Source organism: Siphateles boraxobius, unplaced genomic scaffold (assembly GCF_051911475.1).
Source record: "Siphateles boraxobius isolate OS27281-9 unplaced genomic scaffold, OSU_SipBor_1 2, whole genome shotgun sequence".
Lineage (NCBI taxonomy): Eukaryota > Metazoa > Chordata > Actinopteri > Cypriniformes > Leuciscidae > Siphateles > Siphateles boraxobius.
This window is the reverse complement of record NW_027508810.1, coordinates 4,813,306-4,840,500: the sequence shown is the minus strand read 5'-3', so window position 1 is coordinate 4,840,500 and position 27,195 is coordinate 4,813,306. Positions and strand designations below refer to the sequence as shown.

At 39.8% G+C, this 27,195-nt stretch overlaps 1 protein-coding gene across 2 annotated transcripts in view; it reads left to right on the top strand.

The window, feature by feature from the left end:
• il1rapl2 (interleukin 1 receptor accessory protein-like 2) overlaps positions 1-27,195 on the top strand; it is a 657,808-nt gene that overhangs the window by 436,618 nt on the left and 193,995 nt on the right. For both annotated transcript variants that reach the window (XM_077235721.1, XM_077235722.1), the window contains one exon: positions 13,774-14,047. In XM_077235721.1, coding sequence (XP_077091836.1) covers positions 13,774-14,047 — 274 coding nt within the window. The remainder of the gene's footprint in view (positions 1-13,773; positions 14,048-27,195) is intronic.

Genomic DNA, 27,195 nt, shown 5'->3' with positions numbered 1-27,195 from the left:
ATTCTTTATTGACAATAGGTCCTACGTCCTCAGCCCACTCTTAATAAGCACCGTCTTCAGCAGTGGATGTGAGGACGTCGCGATCTGGAGAGAGAATGAGAGAAAGGGAAGGACCTGTCTCCCACTCCTCAACCAGATCGACTCGCAATGTCCGCGACGAGCGCGAATCACTTTAATGGAGAACAACTCACAGTGCTCGCACTCGCCATGCTCAAACACAAACACTCAAAGCAGAGCTCATGTGTAACATAATCAGAGATGGGCCATGAACACGGAGGCACGCATCTCCTGATTGCTTGAGACATGATGTTCTTTTTTTTATTTTAATTGAGAATGTTCTTCACACTGACAGCTGTAATTCTAACTCCTAACAAAGAGGACAGATATAAACTGTAGCACACTTCACGTGAGTGTAGCAAATCTATGCCTTTCGGAAGTAGCCTACATAAGGTCTCTTGCCGAAACAAACTAAGCATCTCTGGTCGTTGCTCTCCTGACCAAATGACCTCATGATCCCACAGTTTCTAAAAGGAGCCCAACACACAGAAGAAAAACACAGATTCACCTCTCTCTGTTAAATCCTCAGACCTCCGTACCAGTGTAGCAACTGGATCAAAAGTAGCAACACTAATAACTTGACTCCATTGTTCAGTAGCTTGCAGGAGACCAGCTCTCTTCATAATAGTATTGTTTTTTCAATAACAAGCTATTTTTTGTTGCGTGACACCTTTTATAATATTACGGCACACGCAGCTGTAAAGTTGAGGAAATGGAGATTATGTCCAAACTCTCTCTCCCAAACTGTCCTCTGTCTCAATATGTAAGGTTGCCACCCATTCCTTATAATACAGGATCGTCCTGTATTTGAAGATGAAATGATCCATCAGTATGATCAGACACAACCAACACGAAGGTAGATGCATACTGCTCTGATAAATAAATGCATTCACCACTTTTGTCCAGAACAGCATCGGGCAGTTTAACTTTCGTCTGTCCAGGATTGAACCACAACTTGAACGACAAAGATGTTGTATTTCTATGGCACATTGATCCTGATTCTTATTGTTTATGGGTAACACTTTATTTTGATGGTCCCTTTTGAACTTTCTGTTGACTTAACTTTGCATTTAACTTTGCAACAACATGTCAACTAACTCTCATTAGAGTATTAGTAGACTGTCTGCTGAATATCTGCTAACACTTTATTGTGATGCTCCTGCAAAATAAATTCTACTGACTATAAGTATCTTAGAAAGTACGTCAACTTATTCTAACCCAAACCCCATCAGTCTACTAATACACTACTAACACTCTAATGAAAGTTAGTTGACATGTAGGTGTAACATCACTTATGCAACAGAATTTTACATGTGTTACATGTGTTAGGGAACATCAAAATAAAGTGAAACCTGTTTGTTACATAAAATATAATTAGGTTGACAGCATACAGTGAGTCTTCAACCTCTTTATCAGCAAAGCATTTCTGCAGTTCATTTGAGTGTAGTTGAGCAAAAACATTAAAATGCAGATTCCCTTTCTGAGTGGGTGAGTGGGTAGAAGAGATTACTTAAAATATTTAACTACTCTCCCTGTCACTCAGTTCAACACCGGAACTTTATCTCCAAATTACATAATAATATTAATTAATGAACTGTTATGTTTATGCCCAAGTTTAAGATGGCAGACATAGAAATGTCATACAAAACTGAAAAATATGAACAAAATAATCTTGATAAAAAATCAAAATGTATTGTGTGCTCAGTAGACGTTCCGTCATTAGCTATGAAGATGATTAACTATGATAAGCTTTGATTCGCTATATGATTAGCTATCAAACTATATTGGAATCAATTGTGAGTCTCATGTGAGGAGTGCTGTTTGTGGCCGTTTTTGGAGAACGCTCCAAATCAGTAACTTGAGGATCCGAGTTAATTAAAAAAGCTGCCAGAAGGTCGTTGCCTATGTAGACAGTTATGTAGACAGCGAGGAGGCTCACTAAGATTGGAAGTAGGGGTGGGCGATATGACCAAATTCTTATTTCATGGTATTTTGTGGTATTTTATAGCATTTCTGTTATTAAAAATAAGAAAAAAAAGAAGCAAATTACAAACAATAGGACAAATACGATATAACAAATATATGAATTATTCAAATTACGTTTTTCAATTACAATAGGTTTATTTAGCATGTAGTTAGAATTAGTACAGAAATTGAATAATCAAATGTAAAAATAAAATATTGCATAGCCTTCACTGTATGAATTAAATATAAATGTGTTCTTATTAAAGTTAAAAAAGTTATTCAGTCAAAAGCAGCGAGTTATTTTCTCTTTTTGTTTGATTCACATTAATGACACAGAGCGGCAGGCAGGTTTATTAGGCTGCTGTCACTTTAAATCCAAATGCACAGATCCATTATACTGACACACATCCGGTTTACACCCAACTGTTTACTTTCACTTGAGACATAACCGGCAGTTTACATGAATACTCCACACGATGGGCATTTTGACATAATTGTGTGTATATTCCGACCATTCAAGCGCAATAAGAAATGAAAGAGAGCTGATTTCACGACCGACCACATGCTGAGAGACGCGGCTTTCTGTGCAGGTGCTTCAGCTGTGTGTCAGTCAGCGCGAGCACCTCATTGAGTTCTTTTCCACTGCTTATTGTGCTTAATAACATCTTTTTAATATCGCCCCAGCAAACCCAACACAAAAGGTTGCTACAACTACGTTGTGTGGTGAAGGATGTTACAGCGTTGTCACAATGTTGACATTAAACCACCGTTCAGGTTGCTTAAGGTTGTGCCTATGGTGTCTTGACAACCACTGGACTACATGTACTCGTCACTGCCCTGAGTCATTGCCTTTAAATTTCAACCGCCCGTTGGGCTCATTGTCTCATTCTTAATAGAGCAAGGATACGCGAGTATTGCTTTTAATTTACCTCAGCTAAATAAGATACGTAATTATTCAAACACAACCTACAACTTCATTTTCTAATGTGACTAATGTAGCCTCGCTCGCACTGTTTAGTTTTTCGTTTGATTTGTCAGATAGTCTCATTCGTTTCTTTGCTCCTCTGGATTTGTGGATGTTTCCTAGACTGGTTTGCTTTCGACTACGCGCCCCGTCTGCCATGGACAGAACCCAGTTTTGTTCATTAAATGTTCTGATCTTTGCTTTTTGTGTCATTTATTATACTTAAAATAAATGTGTGTATTCGTTTATTTCTTTTTTTTCTTTTTTCACAATTGTATGACTTTTGGAAGTGCAATTTGAGTAGGCTACCATATACAGTTTTAATAAAGTTAAATTAACGTAACCTTCTGTCATTTTTACTCTTCAAAGTGTACACTTGCAGGTGTTGATTATAATTAGGCTTATTTACTGATAGCCCCATTAAATAATAATAAGGATAAACAAATTTTAAAAAGTAAATAATTATCTAACATCTGACTAATTCAAAATTAACCTCAAAACATAAAATGCTAAATGGGGGATATCTATAGGCCGATTGTCAGAATGTCATCTCTCAGTTGCTGAATGTCGTGCAACAACGTTGCTACAGCCCTGTCGCGTCTTACAATTCTACGTTGTTACAATGTTGCGACACATAGAGAAAGTGACGTTGCCATAACAGAAATGCAACGTGCCCCAGATGTTGCCACAACGTAAATGTGTTTTATGTCTTTGTCATGTGATTCCCTGTTAGTCATGTGATCCTGTCATGTGTTCCCTTGTCTGATGTGTCATGTTGTCATTGGATCATTGTTTCATTGTTCACAGGTGTCCCTTGTCTAGTCATTAGTCCTTGTGTATTTAAGCCCTCATGTTTGCTGTGTGTCTCTGTCAAGTATTGTTTCCTGCTACCACTGTTGATAAGCGTTATGTCCACGTTTATGTTGTGAGTTCATGTCCTGCCTTTGTTTTATGTTTGATCATGTTTTGTAAATAGACTGCATTTGGGTTATCTACAAAGTTGCCTTCAGTGGAGTACTTTACACTTTCTGTGTCTGCACCTGATATATTGCGCTTCATTCTTTATAACATCAAGCACGTCCTGCTCTTTATATTCTCATTCATGTATTTCATCACTCTGAAGTGTCAACAGTGCTATATATTTACATACCCCAATATACATGATATAGCAAAATCTCGAACGATAGACATTTTATACCATGGTAACGATAGATACTGTCATACCGCCAGAGATGGGCAGTATTTTAATTACAAAATACTCAAAAGTAATTTAATACGTATTTCAAATACAAAATACAAAATATATATTTTTTATTTTTTATGTGAGTGTGTTGCTGAAATCTGAGTACACAGCAAAAAGTGTTAAATTAGCACTGCTCAGAGCACATATGGTCCCACTCTACAGAGTGTTAAAGTAACACTGGAGCAGTGTTAAAGCTAATGAGATAATTAACTGATTAATTGAGTGATGATTGAGCATTATTGAAGAAACCTAAAGCAGAATCACTGAAGGAGAAAATCGAAAATTGTAAGCCACCGTTATGGCGATCATTGTTTGCTTTAGTTGGGCTCTTGACCCTTATATTATTAACTTTAGATTTTGTTTGGCTGTTGTACCCGAGTTATAACTGCTAGATAAACAAAGATAAAAAGTGATCTAATGGTGTTGGTTACGTTATGACAATCATCATTTGAAATGTATGTTTGTGATTTTAAGCTGTTGGTTACAGCATAACTGTGATTCTGCATAAATATCCAGAATTTTAGATATAATATAAAGGATTTCAATATAAAGAAGTTGTTAAAAAAAATCTTTCTTTTAGGCACACACAAGGCATCAAGATTCAGTCAATGCATCTCAACAATGGTGACGAGCAGAATATTCAATTAGGAAAAGTAAAGTACATGAACACTTCTGATCATAATTTATTCATACCGCAATGCATGATGGGAGCCATTAATGAGTTGTGATTGGTTGCAGCCACTGCAACATGCATTATTATTGTCACCATTGTTGAGATTCACAGGCTGATTATTGATGTCTGTGTTTCAAAATAAATTCATTTGAAAGTGTTTTGATCAGAAAAATGTTTATTAAATATTTTGGATTATAAGAAAAATACTGATAACCATATGCTGTAGAATCACAAAGCTGTTGCTAACGAGTTAAACCAAACTATCCTAAACATAAACTTATTTATCTCAATAAGTTTCTTTTATCAGATCACAGCATGATTATAACAAAACATAACCAACACTTTCAGATCACACTTTTCTTTGTTCATTTGACTGTTATAAATCAATAACGGCAGACAAACAAAATTTTAATTGAAAGTTTAAGGGTCAAGAGTCCAACTAAAGCAAACACTGATCGCCATAACGGTGGCTTACAATTTGTTATCTTCTCCTTCAGTGATTCTGCTTGTTAACATCAGGTGTCTTCAATAATGCTCAATCATCACTAAATTAATCACTTAATTATCTCATTAACTTCAACACTCTTGAGTTTTAATTTAACACTCATATCTGCATCATATCTTCCATCTGAAAGCAGGTGAAGGTGATTTACTACTAATCAAGGAACCGGCTTTACTGACGAGATGCGCATAACAATGTCATGCGATATATCGTCCAGCCCTAATAAGTATTTTAAGTATTTTAAACTTAAAGTAGTCCCTCAAAGTAGGCTATTTAATTACATATTGCATTTGATTTATTTTTGTTAAGGAAAATGCAAATTACATGTATTTGAAATACGTATTTAATTACTTTTGAGTATTTTGTAATTGAAATACTGCCCATCTCTGCATACCGCCGAGCCCTACTGTCCTACAGAAGCTTTACGACAATGACATGGGTCCAAATGAATCCGGCTTGCAGTGAGTCAAAGCAGCTACAGTCATTTCACATCAAATGGCCAATGAGTTGTGCTCTGCACACAGGCGCAATCATGTGCTAAGGGCCAGAACCCTCTCTGCATTTCCATATTGATTAGTCTTTGATAACATGGCAAAATGCGAGTCATTTCAGGAGACTGTTTTACCCCAGGCGTCCACCAGCTTCCACTTACACCTGTCTGAAGATACATGTCCACTACAAGCCATTCATTCACACTTTGGAAGAATTATAAACAAGCTATAAGAAAAAAGTCAGCAATGAAATTGCATATCAGCACAAAGTGTTTGGTGGTCTGCTGTTCTGATATTGACTTTTTGTACCCCTTCAGGTTTCATACCTGAAATTGCTGTACTGCTTCATAATAGACAGAGCCACCGTGCTGTAAGCAGGTCAGGCAATTATTATTGCAGCAGGTACAGGGCTTTGCAATGGATTTCACATTAGGATGAAGATGAAAGTGCCATTTGAGAGTAAAGCAGTGCATGAGGAAAAACTGAAAACACTGAACAAGGAATGATTCAGCCAAATAGAAATTTCAGTCATTTTTCACCCTCTCACAAAAGGCAATTTTTTTCATGCAAAAATGTCTTCATACATAACATTAAGCATTAGAGGCACAAACTCTGAATGCTAGTGTCTTGTTTGGATTTTTTATCTTGTGACGTGGCCTTTCGCTAACCATCTGAGGTGTCTGTGATGCCGTGAGTAATATCTTGATCTTGAGTTAGTGTTTTGTTGAAAAGTTCACTAATGCCCTCTTGCTGTGCATACATAATGTCTGCTCTTTCTGACCGGCCCCATTTTTAGAACCTATTTTTCACAATCCTTGGCCTCATCCATATGCAAACATTTAGGATTCAGTACAAAGCTGCGCTCTGGCGCTTACCGTGATTCACTTTGCAATGTAACAAGAATTAGCATGACAAGCAAGGCATATCCTGTCCAATTACACCATTATGCTGCATTCAATAACCGATAAATTAATCATTCAAGACAAGCACATTATATGCAAAATGACTTGGGGCGATATATGGCTGCCTGTTTATGTAACATGTAACCTGTGAGCTCGCCACACTGTTTCTGCTTCAGACGCTTCGCATGAAGGCAGCAGACCAAACTAATCCACTGCTTATCTAGTGTGCATATGAGTGTGTGTGAGATTTCAAGCCCTTTAAAATCAACACTCTCTTCTTGTACAGTCATGTGTGATATCGCTTTCTCCCTCCATCTTTCCCGCAGCTTTTCTTTCAATGCAGTGCCACAAAATTCATCAGGCCAACCGTATATATCAAAATCCATGCCGTAAATGTGTGATTGTGACAGTGCTTGACATAAATCGGCGGTGGCAGGTTTTGAATGGGAAATATATTTATGTGATGGGAGGCGGGTGCAGTGATGAGTCAGTGTCCGCACGCACAAACACCTCTGTAATTGCTCATAAATTACAGCGTTTCATGCTGATAGGTGGCCATGACTTTGAGTTTCATCTTTCTATCAACATGAAATATTGGCACGCAGTGAGCTTGCAGCTAATGTCATGTGAGAGTTAAATGGCTTTGTTGCTCTTTGGAGATGGGGCTTTGCTTGTGTTTCAGAGGTTGTTTCTCTGTGGTGAGAGTGTCTTCACAAAGCATTTAGCCATTGATTTGTTGTTGATTCATTATGGCATGCTTCGACAAAATATTTCCATGCTGTCTTTATAACGAGTTTGTGGCTGCAATGAAGCGCACGGCGATAGAGAATTTAAAAACCAATCTTTAATTACAAATCCTCAGGGATACGCAGGGTAAATGTAGGAGAAATCACAAACATCTAACAAAGAACTGAATGGACTGAAGGCTTATGTAGACAAGGGACACACATGTCTTATAGTCACAAATTACATCATCTATACATTTTTTGTCCAATTTTCATTCCAAGGATGTTGATCTTGAGAATACTATATTATTACTTTTTCTTCTGGTTAAATTTCATCTTCACAAAGCCAGAAACATTCACTGTAATCACAATTTTGGAATGTTCTCCTCTGATATAAAGTCCCGCTTTATTCCCTTTAAGAAAATGTCAAAACCTTTGAACACAAAGGCTTTGAAAACATGTATCATCCTTGAGTTTGACCATTAATTTTTCATGATGACATAATGTTATATTGTGTTGATTTGTGTAATTCTTATAACCACTTGTCCGTATGCCCCCCCCCCCCATTTCTTAGTGTTAGTATCTGTATCCTTTCATTGCAAAAAAAAAAAGCCTGCACGTGCATGTCTTCATTTTCACAGATTCCCGTTTTTGTAGTTTACACAGAGATGATGAGGGTGTCGTTTCAAAAACTTGCACTTTGAAACCCGTTTTAAAAAGTTTGCATTTTCAAGCCACCAAAACACCATTGTTGTGTAAATGAATGGCCAAAACACAAAAAAAGTATTCAGTTTTTTGGTGAAAATGGTGTCGTGAAAAGGCCCCTAATACGTTCACACTGTCAGTTCAAATCTGAATAAAAGTGTTGCTGTCCACATTGTGTATCGCAACTGTTCAGATCCTATTTGAGTGTCCATGCTGCTCTTTCGGCATACGTCAAAAACAACAACCGCAACTTGGAGGGGTTTACAATACAGGGGGGTATTTCAGAAAACAGGTTATGTGACTTTTTTATTTTATTTAAGGGAAAGCAAATACATTTTATTTAATTGTATTTATATGTGATTGTTTAAGGGCAAGTAACCTCAACTTTTGGCCTACTCTTGCACACACAATATATATATATATATATATATATCTATATATATATATATCTATATATATATATATATATATATATATATATATATATATATATATATATATCCAGAAGGGGGCGCGCGCAATGCTGTTTGCTACCAGTAAAAAGCGCAGAAGAAAAAGAAGGGACGATCTATGGAATGTTTACATCTCTGAACCAGTGTTTCAACTGCGGACAAAGATATCAATAAAACAGCTTGAGAATAATATCTCACATAGCATTATATTTACCTCAGACATTTAGTGTCGACAGCAGGTTAGCTCGCTACATAAATGAATTCTAGAAAGAAGCATTTCGTATGCACTATATATTAGCCTATTCATTATATTTACTTAACCTGTGAGTGTTAGCAATGTCTTGATGATTTAATATATGTTTAAATAAATTTGTCATGAAAACAAGTTATGGCAGCCAATGCAAATGATTATATTTCAAAAATGAATTGGAGTAGAAAATGAACTTGATTTAGAAGTTAATGCAAAACCTGCCTCATGTGCAATTTACGTTTTAAAAAAAAATAACTTATTTGAGCGTTGATTATTATATCTACAAATAAATAGATATACATTAATAAATATCTATACATTAATAAATAGATTTGTTGTTAATTGTAACCTTTAATATTATAATTAGGTTACAGCATTAGATAGATATTTTTAATCCTTAAGAAATGTTTAATTATAATTGAATTTAAACAGAATACCTGAATTAAAAATGGAAGCAAAATCTCATTTTAAATTATAATAATTTAAACTGGTGTCAGAATAAACCCCAGAGCTAGAATTAAATATTTTTTTTTATAAAAAAGAAGATAAAAACAGCAATTTTGTGTTTTGTTTCACTTCCCCGTGCTGTACCTAACTTGTACAGAACCATGACTTAAAAAATGAGGTATCGTTTTCATTGCTATAATGTATTTCTATTATAAAAACATATGATATATCTTCCCATTCAAGCAATGTTGAAGCAATATGACTAAACATATAAAAAATTGACTTTTACAGCCATGTTAGACTATTTAGTTTAATCAGTCTATTATATAGCTATAATCAAACAAACAATATTTGCTAGTTCTTATTCACAGTTATTAAATGAAAAGATTGTAAAAAGATTTCACCAGCACCAAACATGTGGCGATATGCAATTATGCAATAAGTATGTAAACAATTAAACAAAATAAGAAGAAAGAATTAGTATGGCTGATTTTTCTTAGCTTCCGTTCCGATAGTGACTCGTCGATTTGTCGCTCTGTTGAGAATGTCTGGGATGTTAACCATGAACATACTCTGAGTTGGATGAATTTTTGGGGGAGTTTTTTGAACCAGCATACCTCCAGTAAGCAAGGTCTGGGTAAATCAACCAAGTTCAGTGTATGTTTAACGGTAAGAGAATCTTGCTTTCTGGAATACCCCCCATTTGATGTCTTAGTTAAAACATGACAATGTGTAACATTCTGGACAACTGCGTCTTCTAAGGCAGCGGCAGAACCGTATGAGCGGCTTTATTCCTTGGTGTCATTTTCACTGGTTTCAAAACTTGTCTCAGTTATATTGCCATTTTCTGCTCGTCCTGCACTGTGCAACTACACAACCTGGTTTCAGCATATTTCCTATAACTGTGCCGTACCGCACATTTATGAGCCCTGCGCGAAGCACAGGATGGGGCCCCTCCCACCAGCAGTGATGTCATGTATTAAAATTTGTTGTGCACCTGCTGCAACAAACTACTGATACAGACTCCTCCATTTACACAAGTAATTGATTTTTGCATGCTGTGAATTATCACTGTATTGATGCATTCTTTGTTAGTATTAATAGGCTTCCATTATAGACAAGGCCTCTGTGTAGTGAAGGCTACATAGCCAATAGAATTCCTGCAGGAATACATTTCTTAAACGTGCTGCTGCTCCGAAATAACAGCAATAGCAGGAGGTCCCTTCAAACAAACGAGCATTTCATTTCTAGATGCTGAGTTGGTTATTCTGGCCATTACATTAACTTTATTGCCCTGACAATAAGTTACTGTTAAACAAAATGTAGATCTGGATCTCACTATCATTGTATATAGGCTAACAATTTTTAATTATTTAATTTATTTTAGTGATGCACTGAAATAAACGGAAATTAACATTATAATTTAGCCAAAAACCACAACGGAAAACGGAAAACGAAGAAAACATTTATAATCAACTGACCAATACATTTTATTCAATAATCAACACTCAAAAAACTGAGTGTGACTAAATTGTACATAAGGCAGTTTTTATATTGAATATATATCAAATATTAATATCTTTTTAGGCCTAAAATGTTTCTACTCCAATATAAAAATAAACATTTAAACGATGGCTAACTGATAAATTTATTCAAACATAGCCTACATTAAATCATGAAGACATCACTTACAGGTTAAGTAAAGACATACAGAGCAAAGACGTACAGAGCAAATTTAGCTAAATGTTCTTCTCTAGAAATATTTTTAGCTAACTTTATATTGAGCTATGGACATTGAATCTAGCTTTTCTGAATGTAGCAGTAAGTGACTATTGAGGTCAATCTGCAGTTGAGATTGAGAAAATTCCTGAAACATTATACATTTCGGTAGACCTACTGTATCTTTCAACATACCTTCTGATATTTATTCATGTTTATTTATTGCTGTAACTAGCCTAGTTGATCACAAGCTGTTTGATCCACGCTGCCACTTGAACACTAGCGATCTGTCAAAAGTAAGAGCGCCAAAACGGTAGGCTTATTTATTGTTTGAATTTCGTGATAGAATCAACGGAATCTGAAAGCTGAGACTTTGTTTCATATTAAAAGTAAAAAATAAAGTATATAGATGTAAAGAATCCAGAAAACAAGAAGTTAATATTGTGAATCCAGCTTTAGCGTCCACACAGCTGACATGACTACCTGTTGTAGTTTATCCAAGTTTTGAGCACGAAAACGAGTTGCTTTAATTAAACTAATTTAAAAGTGATTTCAGCCCTCCAAAACCATTTTGGCTGCACATTTTTGGTTGTCAAAATTTGGGTGCATCAATTGATATAGACTTAAGTAAAATCCAGGGCTTCACAGTAAAAAATGTACAATGAAAGGACAAAGGAATAACTCCCGGACATTATCCAGTAATTTTACAAACATTTCCATTAACCCTAAAACACATTAAAAATAGGATTTTGACCTGCTGGATGAAAATATCCCAATATATTTAATTTTAAAGGGTTAGTTCCCCCAAAAATGAAAATTAAGTCATTAATTACTCACCCCCATGCTGTACCAACCCCGTAAGACCTTCGTTCATCTTCGGAACACAAATGAAGATATTTTTGATTAAATCTGAGAGGTGGATCACTGCTACATAGGCTGCCAGAGGGAATGAAACTTGACGGCCCAGAAAGTCATTAAAGAACATGTTTAAATATTCCATGTGCCTACAGTGGCTCAACTATAAGTTTATCAAGCGACGAGAATACTTTTTTTCCGAAAAAAAAAACATAAATAACGACTTTATTCGACTACTCCTTTTCTTCCTTGTGGGCCTGAGACGAGAGTTCAAGAGATTTCCACGACGCATGCGCGAGAACTGAGAAGAGGACGTTCTTCTTCTAATACTTCTTGTTCAGTTCTCGAGCATGCGTCGTGGAAATCTCTTGAACTCTCGTCTCAGGCCCACAAGGAAGAAAAGGAGTAGTCGAATAAAGTCGTTATTTATGTGTTTTTTTTCGGAAAAAAAGTATTCTCGTCGCTTGATAAACTTATAGTTGAGCCACTGTAGGCACATGGAATATTTAAACATGTTCTTTAATGACTTTCTGGGCCGTCAAGTTTCATTCCCTCTGGCAGCCTATGTAGCAGTGATCCACCTCTCAGATTTAATCAAAAATATCTTCATTTGTGTTTCGAAGATGAACGAAGGTCTTACGGGGTTGGTACAGCATGGGGGTGAGTAATTAATGACTTAATTTTCATTTTTGGGTGAACTAACCCTTTAAGGAGGGAGCAAAGTCATATCTTCAGAGCTGGGGTTGGGCTCATTGAGTTAATATAAAGGTTGTTCAAGAATGTTTCTAGAATTTTATCACCGAATATAAATGGTCCTATTGCCCATCTCTAAACTGCTAAATGTAGAAAATTACACTTTAAGGTATAATAAACATTAACATCACTAGTTTCTGTAAAGCTGTTTTGAAACTATGTGTATTGAGAAGTTCTGTGCAGGACTGGTTCCAGAATCAAATCACTGAGGGTGCTCTAGTAAGTGCAGATATACGCTAAAGGAACGGCTCCACTATAGCAGTGTGCAGTGGGACAATTCACTTTTAGCAATAATTGGAATAGAATTTCAAAAATATGTTGCTATTAATTTATTAGTCTATTTTAACATGTCATATTTCTGTCCCGTGCAGAGTGAATCCAGCAATTATATGTAGATGTCACTTCTGAAACTTTGCAGCATGAAAAACAATAGTTTTATTTATCCTCGAAAGCGAGCCAAGACCGCCCCCTTTACAATCACTAAAACACTGTCGCTTTGTCAGTTCAGCGCGATCTCACAAAGCGCAGTTATAATCAACGAAGCTGCCCTTGACATAGCAACATGTTTTTTTTATTTTAAAAACCCACTCAGAACACCATAGCAACTGCATAGCTACACTTATCTACACATACTTTACCCTTCAGATTCATTCTTATAACTTTTTTGGCATTGATCGTATCTTTTAGACTCCAGAAATCTATCCTTTTTCCAACCGAAGCAGTCTATATTAAAGAAACATTGTCCTGGTTTCACAGACTGGGCTTGGATTAAGCCAGGATTAGGCCTCAGTTCAATTCGGACATTTCAGTGGCTTTTATATATGTGCTTAAGAAAACAACATTAATGGTGTGCATCTTGAGACAAAACAATAGCACTGACATATTTTAAGATATGGCAGCACAAGTTGCTGTCAGTTAAAACAGCTTAAACATGCATTTTAGTCTGGGACTAGAATTAAGCCTTGCCTGTGAAACTAGGCAATCGTGTTGATAAATATAATAGGTTTTTTTTGTTTGTTTGTTTTTTGTCTTTGTGAATTGTAAATTGTTGAATTTTCTCTCTTCCACAGTTGACGGATGCATAGACTGGTCAGTGGACTTGAAGACGTATCGTGTGTTGGCCGGAGAGCCTCTGAGGGTGAAATGCGCTCTGTTCTACAGCTACATACGCACCAACTATAGCGTGGCCCAGAATGCCAAGCTGCGGCTCATCTGGTACAGGAACAAGGGTGATTCTGAGGAGCCAATCATCTTCTCGGGTCATCGGCTGAGTAAGGAGGGAGATTCCATTTGGTTCCGCTCAGCAGAGATGGAGGACAATGGATTTTACACTTGCGTGCTCAGGTGGGTCATTAGCAATTCAAACTTAAAATCAAGTGTGCGCTGAAAAAAACAGAGCCCTAAAACTGCACTGGGTCATATCTGTTAACTTAGGCTGGGGCCACACTAAAAGATTTTTAAAAATCTTATAAGAATTTCCAAATGTGAGCGACCACAATCATTACGATAAGAAATCATAGTTTTGTTCCTCTATTGTGTGCAGTGTGATGTGACCAGGAAAGCACAATACACACTAACAGATTCGATTCACAAACAACAGAGTCGTTAAAATGGGAATTCTTGCATCAAACGTGACTTTCAGGTAAACAAACATGGCGGAAGACCGACAAGAAGTAATGGCGCTTATAGTGTATGGACTGCTTATTACAGAAAACTCGCGGGGGGAAAAAGAAAATGTTGATGAAGTCATGGAAATGGTGTGAATGTGGACTTTACATGTTACAGTGCGAGCTGAAGGTGAGTCTTCTGTCAGCTCGTTTTTCTGATTTGGTATTGTTTCGTTTCACGTGATAATCTCCAGAGTGTGTGTGCGTTTTGTTCTTGGGGTTCCCCCCACACAACAGATGAATGTTGAATATTCATGTTAAAGTTTTACAATTCGCGATCGGGGCGGCTCCGACTTGATTCTTCCTTGCAGATTCAGTCACTCTTAACACACCTTACACCACAAGAAAATCTGATAAATAATCTGTAGTACTATCAAGATAATCAGGACTTTGTTTTTACCATAAAGGGAATTGAAGTTATGTAATGATTATTTACTTTCTTACTTACTGATGGTTTAGGTATAACTATTAAAAACAACCTACCTCCGTATTCAGTTTCAAATTCAGACAAAGGAAACCACCACCATTATCTGATCATCCATCAGTATTGATGTCAATGGTTTATTCACACAATAATATGATATCATATGATATGAATTACTTATCTGTAATTAACACTGTGCAAAGTAGTAGGCAAACATGATGGCATTGTCGTGGGCAACTTTTCTCTCTAAATTTTACTCATACCTTTGGTCCAGTTGGGCATTGCAGAGTGTTTGAGTCCTGGGCCTGTCGATGAAAAAAATTAAAAAGCTTTACCAGGGTCGCTGACTAAAGGGAAGCTCAATTTATTGAATGGTGCAGTTGCATTATTTTTAATTTTTTAACTGTCAAAGGAAATGTTTAATCGTTCATTTGCTTGTCTATATAAAGTAGCTTAAACCATATTCTGTATCGGTTATATGGTGTGTTTTAACTGTACTGTGAGAGTGGTATCATTCTTTGACAGCATTAGTATAAGGTTCAACTTCTTTAGGCATATTTTGAAACTGACGTCACTGCAAAATTTCCTCACAGCTGTGGTCAGAAATGTATGAAGCAGCCACTGGCCCAATGATGGAATCCTTTGGCGTGGGAGAAAGTATTCCCAGGGGATGTCTTTTTCTTGTGCTTATGGGAAGTTTTTATTTCATTCTAGCTCTGGGAAGTTTTTATTTCATTCTAGCTCTGGGAAGTTTTTATTTCATTCTAGCTCTGGGGTTTATTCTGACACCAGTTTAAATTATTATAAATTCAGACTGAGATTTTGCTTCCATTTTTAATTCAGGTATTGTTTTATTTTACTAGGTATTCCCATACATTTAAATTATTTGTTCATTATACAATGTCTCGCCGTCAGGGATCTGACAGACACAAAATCTGTTGTAGGTTTTTATACATTAATACCATAAAGTTTGGCTGTGGCGTGCTTTGTTCATAACATTGTCTTAAGGCTGGAATAAACAAAGTTACTTTTGAAAGCTTACAATGCAGATTGTTTCAAAGCAGTTTTACAGAGATAACAGGAAAATAATGTTGTAATAATATTGTTAAATATAAAATGAAATGTCCCCAACTAAGCAAGCCAAAACCCAATGGCGACAAATGCGAAGAAAGGCAAGGAACCAAATCTCCATCAGTGACAGAATGGAGAATAAAACCTCGGGGGAACCCAGGCTCAGTCGGGGGGCAGTTCTCCTCTGGCCAACGAACGAACAGTGTGTGATTATGATTCAGGCAACATTATAGGTCAGAAGTCAGATTGGATCAGAACATTATATTATGGAGTTCATCTGGTTGAAGATCGGAGTCATCACGCGCGTATGGAGACGAGTTTGTTGAGGATCAGTGCCGATGGCTGTCGTGTCGATGAGGCCTTCACAGGGGAGAGTCTAGTTGACACAATCTCTGCTGACTCTACAGGGATGCGTTGTGGTCATGTCTAGGCACAGGTAGGGATGGGAATTCGAGAACCGGTTCTTCTTCAGAACCGGTGCCCAGTGAACCGATTCCTTGGAACCGTTAGCATGCTTGCTTAACGATTCCTCTTATCGGTTCCGCTCGTTGCAAATGTGTCATGACGTCACACACGCGCTACGTTGTTTTGGTTATATTTCACGCGAAAAGACGACAATACGGTCACTTGCAACACTTGTAAAATTTCAATTTCAAAGGGAACTACCTCCATTATGCAGAAACATTTGGCCACACAGCATGCAATTCATTTGACGCAAGTGTGAGTAATAAAAAATGCTCCAACTACTTTAAAAGCCTACATCTGGACACATTTCGGCTTTTATGAACAACCTGATTTGAAAACAAATCATCCACCCGCCCTAATGTTATCTGATTTAGGTATCCGCACCCGATGGTCACCCGATGGTTGAAGAGATGTGTTTTTAGTCTAGATTTGAACTGAACAGGAACAGTAGAACCGCTCGGCTCCAAAGCGAAAGACAAATACGCGACGCACCTGCTGCTCGTTATATGCTCACGCTGCAAGCAGAGCAGCCGATACAATTATCGTATGCCAATGTGCATTGTCTCATTTTAATACTCTCGAAGGTCTCTCAAGGCGATCACAATTTCGTCATGTCGAGCATGAGGGACTGATAAGGGACTTCCAAAAATAGTAGGTAGTATGCCATTCCAAACTCCCTAAACCTCCCCTTTTTTTAGAGAAAATATCTAAAATGAGATACTGAAGATGAAGGATTATAAAATAGCTCTAATTCACACCCGAGTACCTATACGCTTTTGTAAGAGTAAAGCTAAAGGAAGACCTTGAGGAAACCCACTGCTCAGAAACGATTTCACTCTCACACAGCGACTGAAGGGCCATTGGTGTAAAACATCTAAACTGAGGCATCTGTGACTGAAAGCACAGGATCTATTTCCTCCAAGGTTCAATGGCTGCAGGATGGTTAATTCTGTGTTTCCATTTCAAGCCCTATAAACATGTCTGGCAGTGAATAACATACACTGTGACAAACTACACAGTCTAAAGCCTGGTTCACACGGCAGGATAATTAGGCCGATTTCAGCCCCGATTTACCCCTTCTGACAATCTTAAGGATGCTCCGATTATCGTAAAATAATCTGATCAGATATTCCTGCCGTGTGTGGTGTGTTAAGACCACGGGCGTAATTTCCTATGGGGACAGGGGGGACATGGGGAACAAGATGGCGCCAGTGTACTCGGCTTGCCGTCTTCCTCGTCTGTCTAAGTTTGTTGTACCTGTACCTGTTCGTCTGGCATCAATAGTGTTTGTTTTATGCATGGTGTTGCATTGGGACCATGTAGTCTCAGTGCTGACCTACGATCGTCAAGCCTTGCTCAACATACAAAGCTGTATGGGAGATTACTGTGGTTTTTGTCCTGTTCTGCATTCTCGTTGTCGATCCTCGTTCTGCCAACCTGAGGTGGAGTGCGCTCGCCGGCCTCCTTGCTGCGTTCCAGCTCTTAGGAAGCGCCGCAGGAAGAGAGGTTGCCGTGGTGGTGTTCGAGTGAGAATCAGACGGGCAATCAATTCTTCGACGGAGCGTGCCTTGGATACCATGAACTTTGAGGGTCTTCACCTGATCCGGCGCTCATGGGAATATAGTTATGTTTTTCATCTTTCTGTTTTCCCGGACTTTTCTCAGTCATCTGCATACTCTGCTTCTCCGCAAGTACGGATTCGCCGGAGAGGAGTGAACTGTCAAAATCTACGTCAACTGGATTTTGTTCATTTGGATTTGCTCTGTCATCACAGCCTCCTTTGAATATGGCCCTAGTTAACGCTAGATCCATATGCAACTGTCATGATACAACCAGACACAGGTAGATCCAAACGCAGCGTGAGTTTATTAGAGGGTAGTCAGACAGGCAAGGGTCACAGACAGCAAACACAGCATAGGAGACAAGGCAATACTCAGATACCCCTTTTCCACCAAAGCGTTTTGAGAGCCGGTTCGGAGCCGGTGCCTGCGCGCGAACCAGTTCTTTGTGTTTCGACAGCCAAAGAACCGGTTCTCGGCCAGGAAAACTGGTTCCAAAGCGGCACCAACTCTTTGCTGGACTAGAACCAGAGAACCGTTCTTTTACCACGTCATGCTTACGTCGGGGGCTGGGGGCGGGTTTAGATGTGTCCTAAACATCTTTTCTGACCGCAAAGCCAGGAGAAACATTTGCAGAAACACGATGTAGTCCGCCATTGTAATTGTTATGCTTGAAGTTGGCGCAAGCGTTTCTAGCTTTTTAAAAAAAAAATTGATTGAAAACATTATGTAAGCAAAGAAGAAAACAGTCACAAAATAGAACAAATAAACGGAGAGAAAAAAAAGACAAGACAGGTGTACATAACTAATCAGAAACGATTACATATCAAAGGAAAAGATTAAAAGACTTACATATTTCAATTGTTTTTAAAGCCTTCTTGGTTCACGAGTTAGAGATAATCCCAAAGTAATGTTGTACTTGCAAGCGTTTCTAGCTGAGACGTAAAGCGACGTACACAGTGACGTAACGACGTCGTTCGCTGGGCGCTCTAGAAGTGGAAAAACAAACAGGTTCTGAGGAGGTTCGCAAGTTGAACCAACTCCGAACCAACTTTGAACCAGCACCAGTTCCGAACCCGTTCTTTTTTGGTGGAAAAGGGGTAAGAGTCCGATAACCAGGCGGGAAGACAGAGGCAGGCGGCAGACAAGACGGAATCCAGAAAACAGGCGATGGGTCAGATACACAGACAGGTCTAGACTAGGAAAAGCTTGGTGATGTCCACAACAGTAAAACAAGACTTAGCAATGAGTGAAAGTTAGAGTGGAGTATAAATGAGTGTGGAGCTGCGTGAGGAACTCAATGCAGGTGTGAGAGTGATCAGTGGAAACAGGTGTGTGTGAAATCAGTTCAGGGTGTGTGCATGATTAGTCCGAGGTAAGGCAGTGCAGGGGTGGAGCACCCTCTAGTGACACTCGAGGGCAATCCAGCCGAACATCGTCACATAACCCCCCCTTTAAGGAGCGGCTTCCAGACGCTCCAAAGAATATCCAGGTGGGGGGCAGAGTGAAGACGATCCTGGGGGAGGGACGGAGGGCCAGGCCCGTGCAGGAGAACGGGACAAGGAGGTAGCCAAGGCGGGCCTGGGCCGCAGAGCGTGGGCGACCAGGGCGGAGCAGGACGTGATGGCGGCCAGGGAGAAGCAGGACGTGATGGCGGCCAGGGCGGAGCAGGACGTGATGGCGGCCAGGGCGGAGCAGGACGTGATGGCGGCAAGGGCGGAGCACGACGTGATGGCGGCCAGGGCGGAGCAGGACGTGATGGCGGCCAGGGCGGAGCAGGACGTGATGGCGGCCAGGGCGGAGTAGGATGAGCCAAAGGCCAGGGTGGAACAGGATGGACCAATGGCCAGGGTGGAGCCCCCTCAGGCCTCCCTGGGTGTGAAGACCTCACGGGCAGCCACGGCAGAGACGAGCCCTCAGGAGACCACGGTGGCACGCCCCTCATTGTCCCTTCGTGGCCTCTACTGCCCCCCTCCAAAAAATACTTGGGGGAACCTACGGGGACATAGACTGGAACTGGAGGCTTCGGGGGTTCGGCTGCAGGCTTCACTAAAGGTTTCGGAAGTTCGGCTGCAGGCGGCTCTGGCAGTTCGGTAGCAGGCTCTGGTTCAGCTAGGCAGATGTGAAACTCAAGCTTGTCATGGCTGGCGTGAAGCTCTGGGTCATCGAGGCTGACGTGAAGCTCTGGCTCGTCGAGGCTGACGTGAAGCTCTGGTTCGTCTAGGTTGACGTGAAGGGCAGGTTCGTCAAGGCAGACGTTAAACTCAGGTTCGTCAAGGCTGACGCGAAGCTCAGGTTCGTCGAGGCTGACGTGAAGCTCAGGTTCGTCTAGGCTGACGTGAAGCTCAGGTTCGTCGAGGCTGACGCGAAGCTCAGGTTCGTCTAGGCTGACGTGAAGCTCAGGTTCGTCGAGGCTGACGTGAAGCTCTGGCTCGTCGAGGCTGACGTGAAGCTCTGGTTCGTCGGGGCTGACGTGAAGCGCAGGTTCGTCACGGCAGACGTTAAACTCAGGTTCGTCAAGGCTGACGCGAAGATCAGGTTCGTCGAGGCTGACGCGAAGCTCAGGTTCGTCGAGGCTGACGTGAAGCTCAGGCTCGTCGAGGCTGACGTGAAGCTCTGGCTCGTCGGGGCTGACGTGAAGCTCTGGCTCGTCGAGGCTGACGTGAAGCTCTGGCTCGTCGGGGCTGACGTGAAGCTCTGGCTCGTCGGGGCTGACGTGAAGCTCTGGCTCGTCGGGGCTGACGTGAAGCTCTGGCTTGGCAGAAAGGAACCCTGGAACGGCGACCTTTATGGACTTCCGCGTTGAGATCAGTGGAGGATCAGCCATGCTGGAAACCAGTCCTGGGTAGCAATAGACCGATCCGATGGCAGCTTTGATGGTAGGTGTGACGTGAGGATTCTCCAGCTCGTCCAGAGTGACATGACTATACCCTGGTTCGGTGAATGCCGCGGCGTCGTGGAGCTCCTTCTCCATCTTACTCACAGCGAGAGCAGAACCACTCAGTAGAAGGGCCATGTCAATATACTGCATTAAATTACCGTGGGGATCATGAATGGGCATCAGTGACTGGAGCGGTTCAGATAACCCTCTGCGGAAAAAGACCATTAAACATTCGGTACTCATTATCGTGAAACGTGCCAGTTCAACAAACTCTTTGACATACCACTCAATCGATCGATCCTCTTGACGAAGTCGCATAATCTCAGCTCCCGTATCCGTGTTCAGTATTGCTGCAAAAGCTCGACGTGGAACCTTGCTGTCGAATTTTACCGGGAGAGCTTGGCGTGGAACTGGGATTGGCTCAGGGCTGACAACTGTGGAGACAGGTTGAGTCTGCGATGGTACCGGTGTGGAAACCTGAAGACCGCGAACCATCTTGGCCAACCTCTCCAATGACAAGGTGAGTTGATCCAGCTGATCCCGGTGTACAGCGATCAGATCCGCATTGGCTGACTGGGAGGCATACAAGGCTGACATGCTGCTGGATCTGTTTATGGCTAAGTCTTCTGTCATGATACAACCAGACACAGGTAGATCCAAACGCAGCGTGAGTTTATTAGAGGGTAGTCAGACAGGCAAGGGTCACAGACAGCAAACACAGCATAGGAGACAAGGCAATACTCAGAGTCCGATAACCAGGCGGGAAGACAGAGGCAGGCGGCAGACAAGACGGAATCCAGAAAACAGGCGATGGGTCAGATACACAGACAGGACTAGACTAGGAAAAGCTTGGTGATGTCCACAACAGTAAAACAAGACTTAGCAATGAGTGAAAGTTAGAGTGGAGTATAAATGAGTGTGGAGCTGCGTGAGGAACTCAATGCAGGTGTGAGAGTGATCAGTGGAAACAGGTGTGTGTGAAATCAGTTCAGGGTGTGTGCATGATTAGTCCGAGGTAAGGCAGTGCAGGGGTGGAGCACCCTCTAGTGACACTCGAGGGCAATCCAGCCGAACATCGTCACAGCAACAAAACTTTTATCCTCAATGACTTTTTAACCAGACATGACTTGGATATTTTATTTCTGACAGAGACCTGGGCCAGTGCTGGTGAGTTGTCAGTTTTTGAGGAACTTTGACCGCCGAACTGTTGTTTCATTAGTACCCCTAGGTCTGCTGGTAGGGGTGGTGGCGTCGCTATGGTTTTTAAACAATCACTTAAAATACTTTCAGTTTCTGTTCAGAGCTAATCATCATTTGAAGTACATTGTGTGGCACTACAGTCTGCTTCCTCTGCTCTGCTCTGCGCTCTCATCTATAGGCCACCTAACTTTGACAGTGCATTTATAAGTGACTTTTCAGAATTTTTAACTTCCGTTGTTCTGCTGTATGATCGCATGTTATTATTGGGTGATTTTAATGTACATGTGTGCTGCCCCGGTCGTCCCTTGGTTGCTGAGTTCCGTAATGTTCTAGACTCATTTGGTTTTACACAATATATGAACCAACCGACACATGTACGTGGTCATACACTTGATCTTATTATGTCATACGGGACCTCTGTAGATAATGTATTTGTTGAAAATGCTTCCTTCTCTGATCATAAGCCCATTATTTTTACGATCCCTGTTATGAGCTCTGCCGTTGTTAAGAAGCCTGCCAGCTCTTTTTCTCGCTTTATAGACCCACGTATCGCCTCTCAGTTTACCGAGAAATATATATCTAATACTGTTGAAATGTCGATTTTGAATGCTGAGTCTTCCTGCGGCCCTGACGATTTACTTTCTCTGTTCTACGCTGCCTGTTCCGATATTTTAGATTCTATTGCCCCTTTGAAGTTGAAGAAACCACAGCAAAAACTTTATTATTGGCTGGACGACAACGCTCGTTCTCTCAGACAGGCTTGTCGTAAAGCGGAGAGGAGATGGAAGCGCGATCGTTTAACTGTGTCATTTTGAGATCTTTAAAGAGTGTCTGATTATGTTTCAGAATGCTGCTAAGTTAGCCAGATCAAAATTGCTTTTCTGAATTAATTGATAAAAACTCGCACAGACCTAAGATTTTATTTTCTACGATAAATTCAGTAATTAATCCAAGTTGCCAATTTCATGGGGAAATCTCGGCAGAACTCTGTGAGAAATTTTTAAAGTTTTTTGCTGATAAAGTGACATTTATTCGTTCATCCTTCACTTTACATCTTTCAGATCAATTTTTGAATTCGTTGGTTAGTCCACTTTATTTTAATCATTTTAAGCACGTCTCTTTAACAGACCTTTACGAGCTGGTTAACAAGATGAAGATAACTACTACACCACTTGATGTCATTCCTTCAGAGATTATTAAGGCTGCGTTTCCTATAATGGGCCCCAGTGTCCAAGTTTTGATTAATTCATCTTTGAACACTGGGGTAGTCCCAAATAGTTTTAAGCATGCGGTTGTTCAGCCTGTGCTTAAAAAACATGGTCTGGATGAGGGTTGCCTTCATAATTTTGGGCCTGTCTCTAAGTTAACATTTTTATCAAAACTCTTAGAACAATTTGTGCTGTTCAATTAAATTTGTTTTTAAATTCAGCCAAGTTATTAGAACCTTTTCAATCAGGTTTTACTGCCCATCATAGCACAGAGTCTGCCTTGTTAAAAGTACTCAATGACATTTTAATGGCAGTTGATTCTGGTAAAAATGCTGTATTGATCCTGCTAGATCTTACAGCTGCCTTTGATACTGTAGACCAGGGGTTCTCAAACTTTTTGGGACCAGGGACCCCTTAGAGCGGAGAAAGATTTCCAAGGACCCCCTCTCATAACAATAACTGTCTGTGATTAATATGCTTAAAACTATTTGTACTCTTAAATGCCATTGGAATTAATTGCATTGTAATCATTTTCACCCTAAAAACTTAAGACCTGTTTTATAGAACAGAAACACATGTCAGTTTAAATCATGTTAATACCACTTATATACTTGTAAACAGTGGGTCTTTTATTCAAATTGCATTTGGACTTAATAGCATTTACACTAAGTAATTTATCTTAAAAGTTTTCTTAAAATCAACAGCAAGACAGCAAGCACAGGCTTGTTCTAATAAAACCAAACATTAAAATTCCCTAGATTAAAATTAAAACATTAATATTTTACATTAAAATAATAGTTCACCCAAAATTAAAATTCGGTCATAATTTACTCACCCTCAAGTTTTTCCAAACCTGAATGAGTTTCTTTCTCCTGCTGAACACAAAAGAAGATATTTTGAAGAATGTAAGTAACCAAACAGTTGATGGACCCCATTGACTTCCATGTGTTTTTTTTTTAAGTACCAGAAACTGTTTGTTTACCCACATTCTTCAAAATATCTTCTTTTGTGTTCAACAACTTGAGGGTGAGCAAATGGTGACACACTTTTAATTTTTTTGGGTGAACCTTCCATTTAAAATAACATTTAAATTATGTAATGTGACTTTATGTGCCTCAGCTTTAAATTAATGAACTAATTGCACCTTATATCAATGGCAGAACAATCAACAAATCATAACAGAATTAACACTGTTGCAGAACACATCCTAGGAATTAAGTTAAACCAAACTTTTATTTTGGTGGGTTGTAGTGAATAAAAGATTTTGCTACCTTGTCTTTCTCATAGAGCAAAACAATTAATCAGAAAAACAAATGTGAATAAGATTACAGCTGCCGTGATTACCTAATCATGAAAAGTGCATATTACAGTTTATATTTTTCCCTTTGCATTAAAGGTACTTACAACGTGCTTTTGCAGCGTTGAGCATTGTAGCCAATTACAGACATGTCTGTTGAACGCATCGGCCAATCAGAGGCGTTTAAAAAAGTCGCGTGCTGAAGATGTGTTTTGCGCGAGCTCACCGAGTTCTACACTTTTCGCAAACCTGTCATTATTATTGGCAATAACCTTAAGATGCAAATAAGAGATTCACTGCTATGTATTTGATATTCTTGATGCTGCTCTGCTCTAATGCTACTCATTTACGCACCGCACTGTTTGTTGGATGACAAAAAGTTTAGCGGTCTAGCTCATCAATGTCAAAATGATTAAAGAATGCGGGGCTTATCTTTCACAGAAGGATGTTAACATGAACGAACGCCTGGTAAAATGTAAGTAGATAAAGATTTAATATTTTACAACTGTAATTATTTCACTAATACAATAAACCTTTCTTTTTCTTTATTCCCTTAAATCTCTTTTATAATCAATTCATTAATTTAAATTAAATTCCCAATTTTAGTTTGGGCTAAAGCCCCGAATATCCACTGACCCTAGAACCGCCCCTATTTTTGTATCAAATTAAATGCTGAAACGTTCTCAAAGTGACTCATAGCAGCTCTGGAGATGACGCTCTTGTGTAAAGGCAAAAGGCTCATACATTTTTACTCTTGTAGGCCTATGCCGCCTATCAAAGAGAATGAAAGACTTTTTAATCTCACAATTCTGACTTTAAAGTCACAATTACCTTTTCTTTTCTTTTTTGTATTCAGTGGCGGAAACGGGCATCCATTACAAATGACATAGGCAAGCTACTAAACGTCTTAAACAATATTAATTTAAAACAGTTTAAATAAACTGACGGATAAAAAAAAAGAAATGAAAAATTTAAACCTAGCCTCTTGACTTTGATTTTACAACTAGGCTAGGCTACTGTATATTCGCGGATTCACTGTTCTCTCTGGATATGCGCGCGCGTTTGTGGGGGAGAGAAAGAGAGAGAGCAGGAGCGCTCTGCCAAGAATTTCCCCGATGGTCTGACTGGACTCCGCGATTACGTTCATAGGGTTCTAAAATTATTTCGCGGACCCCCTGGCAAAGGGTCGCGGACCCCAAGGGGTCCCCGGACCCCACTTTGAGAACCACTGCTGTAGACCATAATGTTCTCATTAGGCGTTTAGAGCATTCATTCGGTATTAAGGGTACAGCCTTAAAGTGGTTTAGTTCCTATCTTAAAGACAGGTCTTTTTCTGTGGAGATAGGCAAGTTCTCTTCATCTTCTGCTCCAATTTTTTGTGGAGTACCTCAGGGCTCCATTCTGGGTCCGCTTCTCTTTAACTTATATTTGCGTCCGCTGGGGGATATCATTAGGAAGCACAATGTTTTATTTCATTTTTATGCTGATGATACACAGTTGTATCTGCCATTGAAAGCTGGTGAGTCTTTTCAGACCTTGATGGATTGCATTCGGGACATCAAGGAATGGTTATCGATTAACTTCCTCCAACTTAATGAGGACAAATGGAGATTATTGTCTTCCGCCCACCAAAACTGAGAAATAATTTTATTAAGGAACTGGGTAACCATTTCCCCTCAGTTTCCTCTCAGGTCAGGAACCTTGGTGTCATTCTTGACTCTGAATTATGTTTAACCAAACAAATTAATTCTGTTGTAAAGAATAGTTTTTATCAATTGCGGTTAATATCCAAACTCAAATCATTTTTGTCATTCCACGATTTGGAGAAGGTTATCCATGCTTTTATTACTTCATGCTTGGATTACTGTAATTCTTTGTATTTGGGTCTTCCTCAATCGTCGCTTGCTCGACTGCAGATGGTGCAAAATGCTGCTGCAAGGCTCCTGACCGGGTCAAAGAAATACGATCATGTCACCCCCATTTTAGCCTCACTTCATTGGCTCCCGATCCATTTTAGAATTCAGTTTAAAATTCTGTTGTATGTTTTTAAAGCTCTTAACGATCAAGCTCCTCTATATATTAGAGATCTTCTTACTCCGTTGTCATCCACTAGATCTTTAAGATCTTCAGACAGAGCTCTTTTATTTATCCCTCGCTCTCGTCTCAAATTTAAGGGAGATAGAGCCTTTGCTGTTGCCGCCCCCCGTCTATGGAACCAATTGCCTTTGGACATCCGCCTTGCACCTTCAACTTCTATTTTTAAATCAAAATTGAAAACTTATTTTTATTCCCTGGCATTTTAATTTTCTCCGGATGCTATTTTATGTCTTTTCTGTTTAGCTGTTTGTTCTGTTTTTGTTTTGTTTTTACTTTGTGCAGCACTTTGGGTAGCCCTGCTTTAAATGTGCTATATAATTAAAATGTACTTACTTACTTACTTACTTACTTACATGTCCCCCCCACTTTTCAAAATCCCGTTTGTGTCCCCCCCACTTTCAAATTCATTTATGATTTTTTTAACCGCACGCCGTCATCGCCACGGAGGATCAGGAGATAGACTGTGCCGATGCGCGCGTCCGCGTCCAGGAACGTCACGTCCACACTCTAAAAATAGCTCACTGGAAGTTCTAATGAGCAGCATCGCGCTGTCTGTGAATGACCTGACGCGCACACACACACACGACGCACAGAATCCAGTTCTCTTTCGAAACGAAAGATTG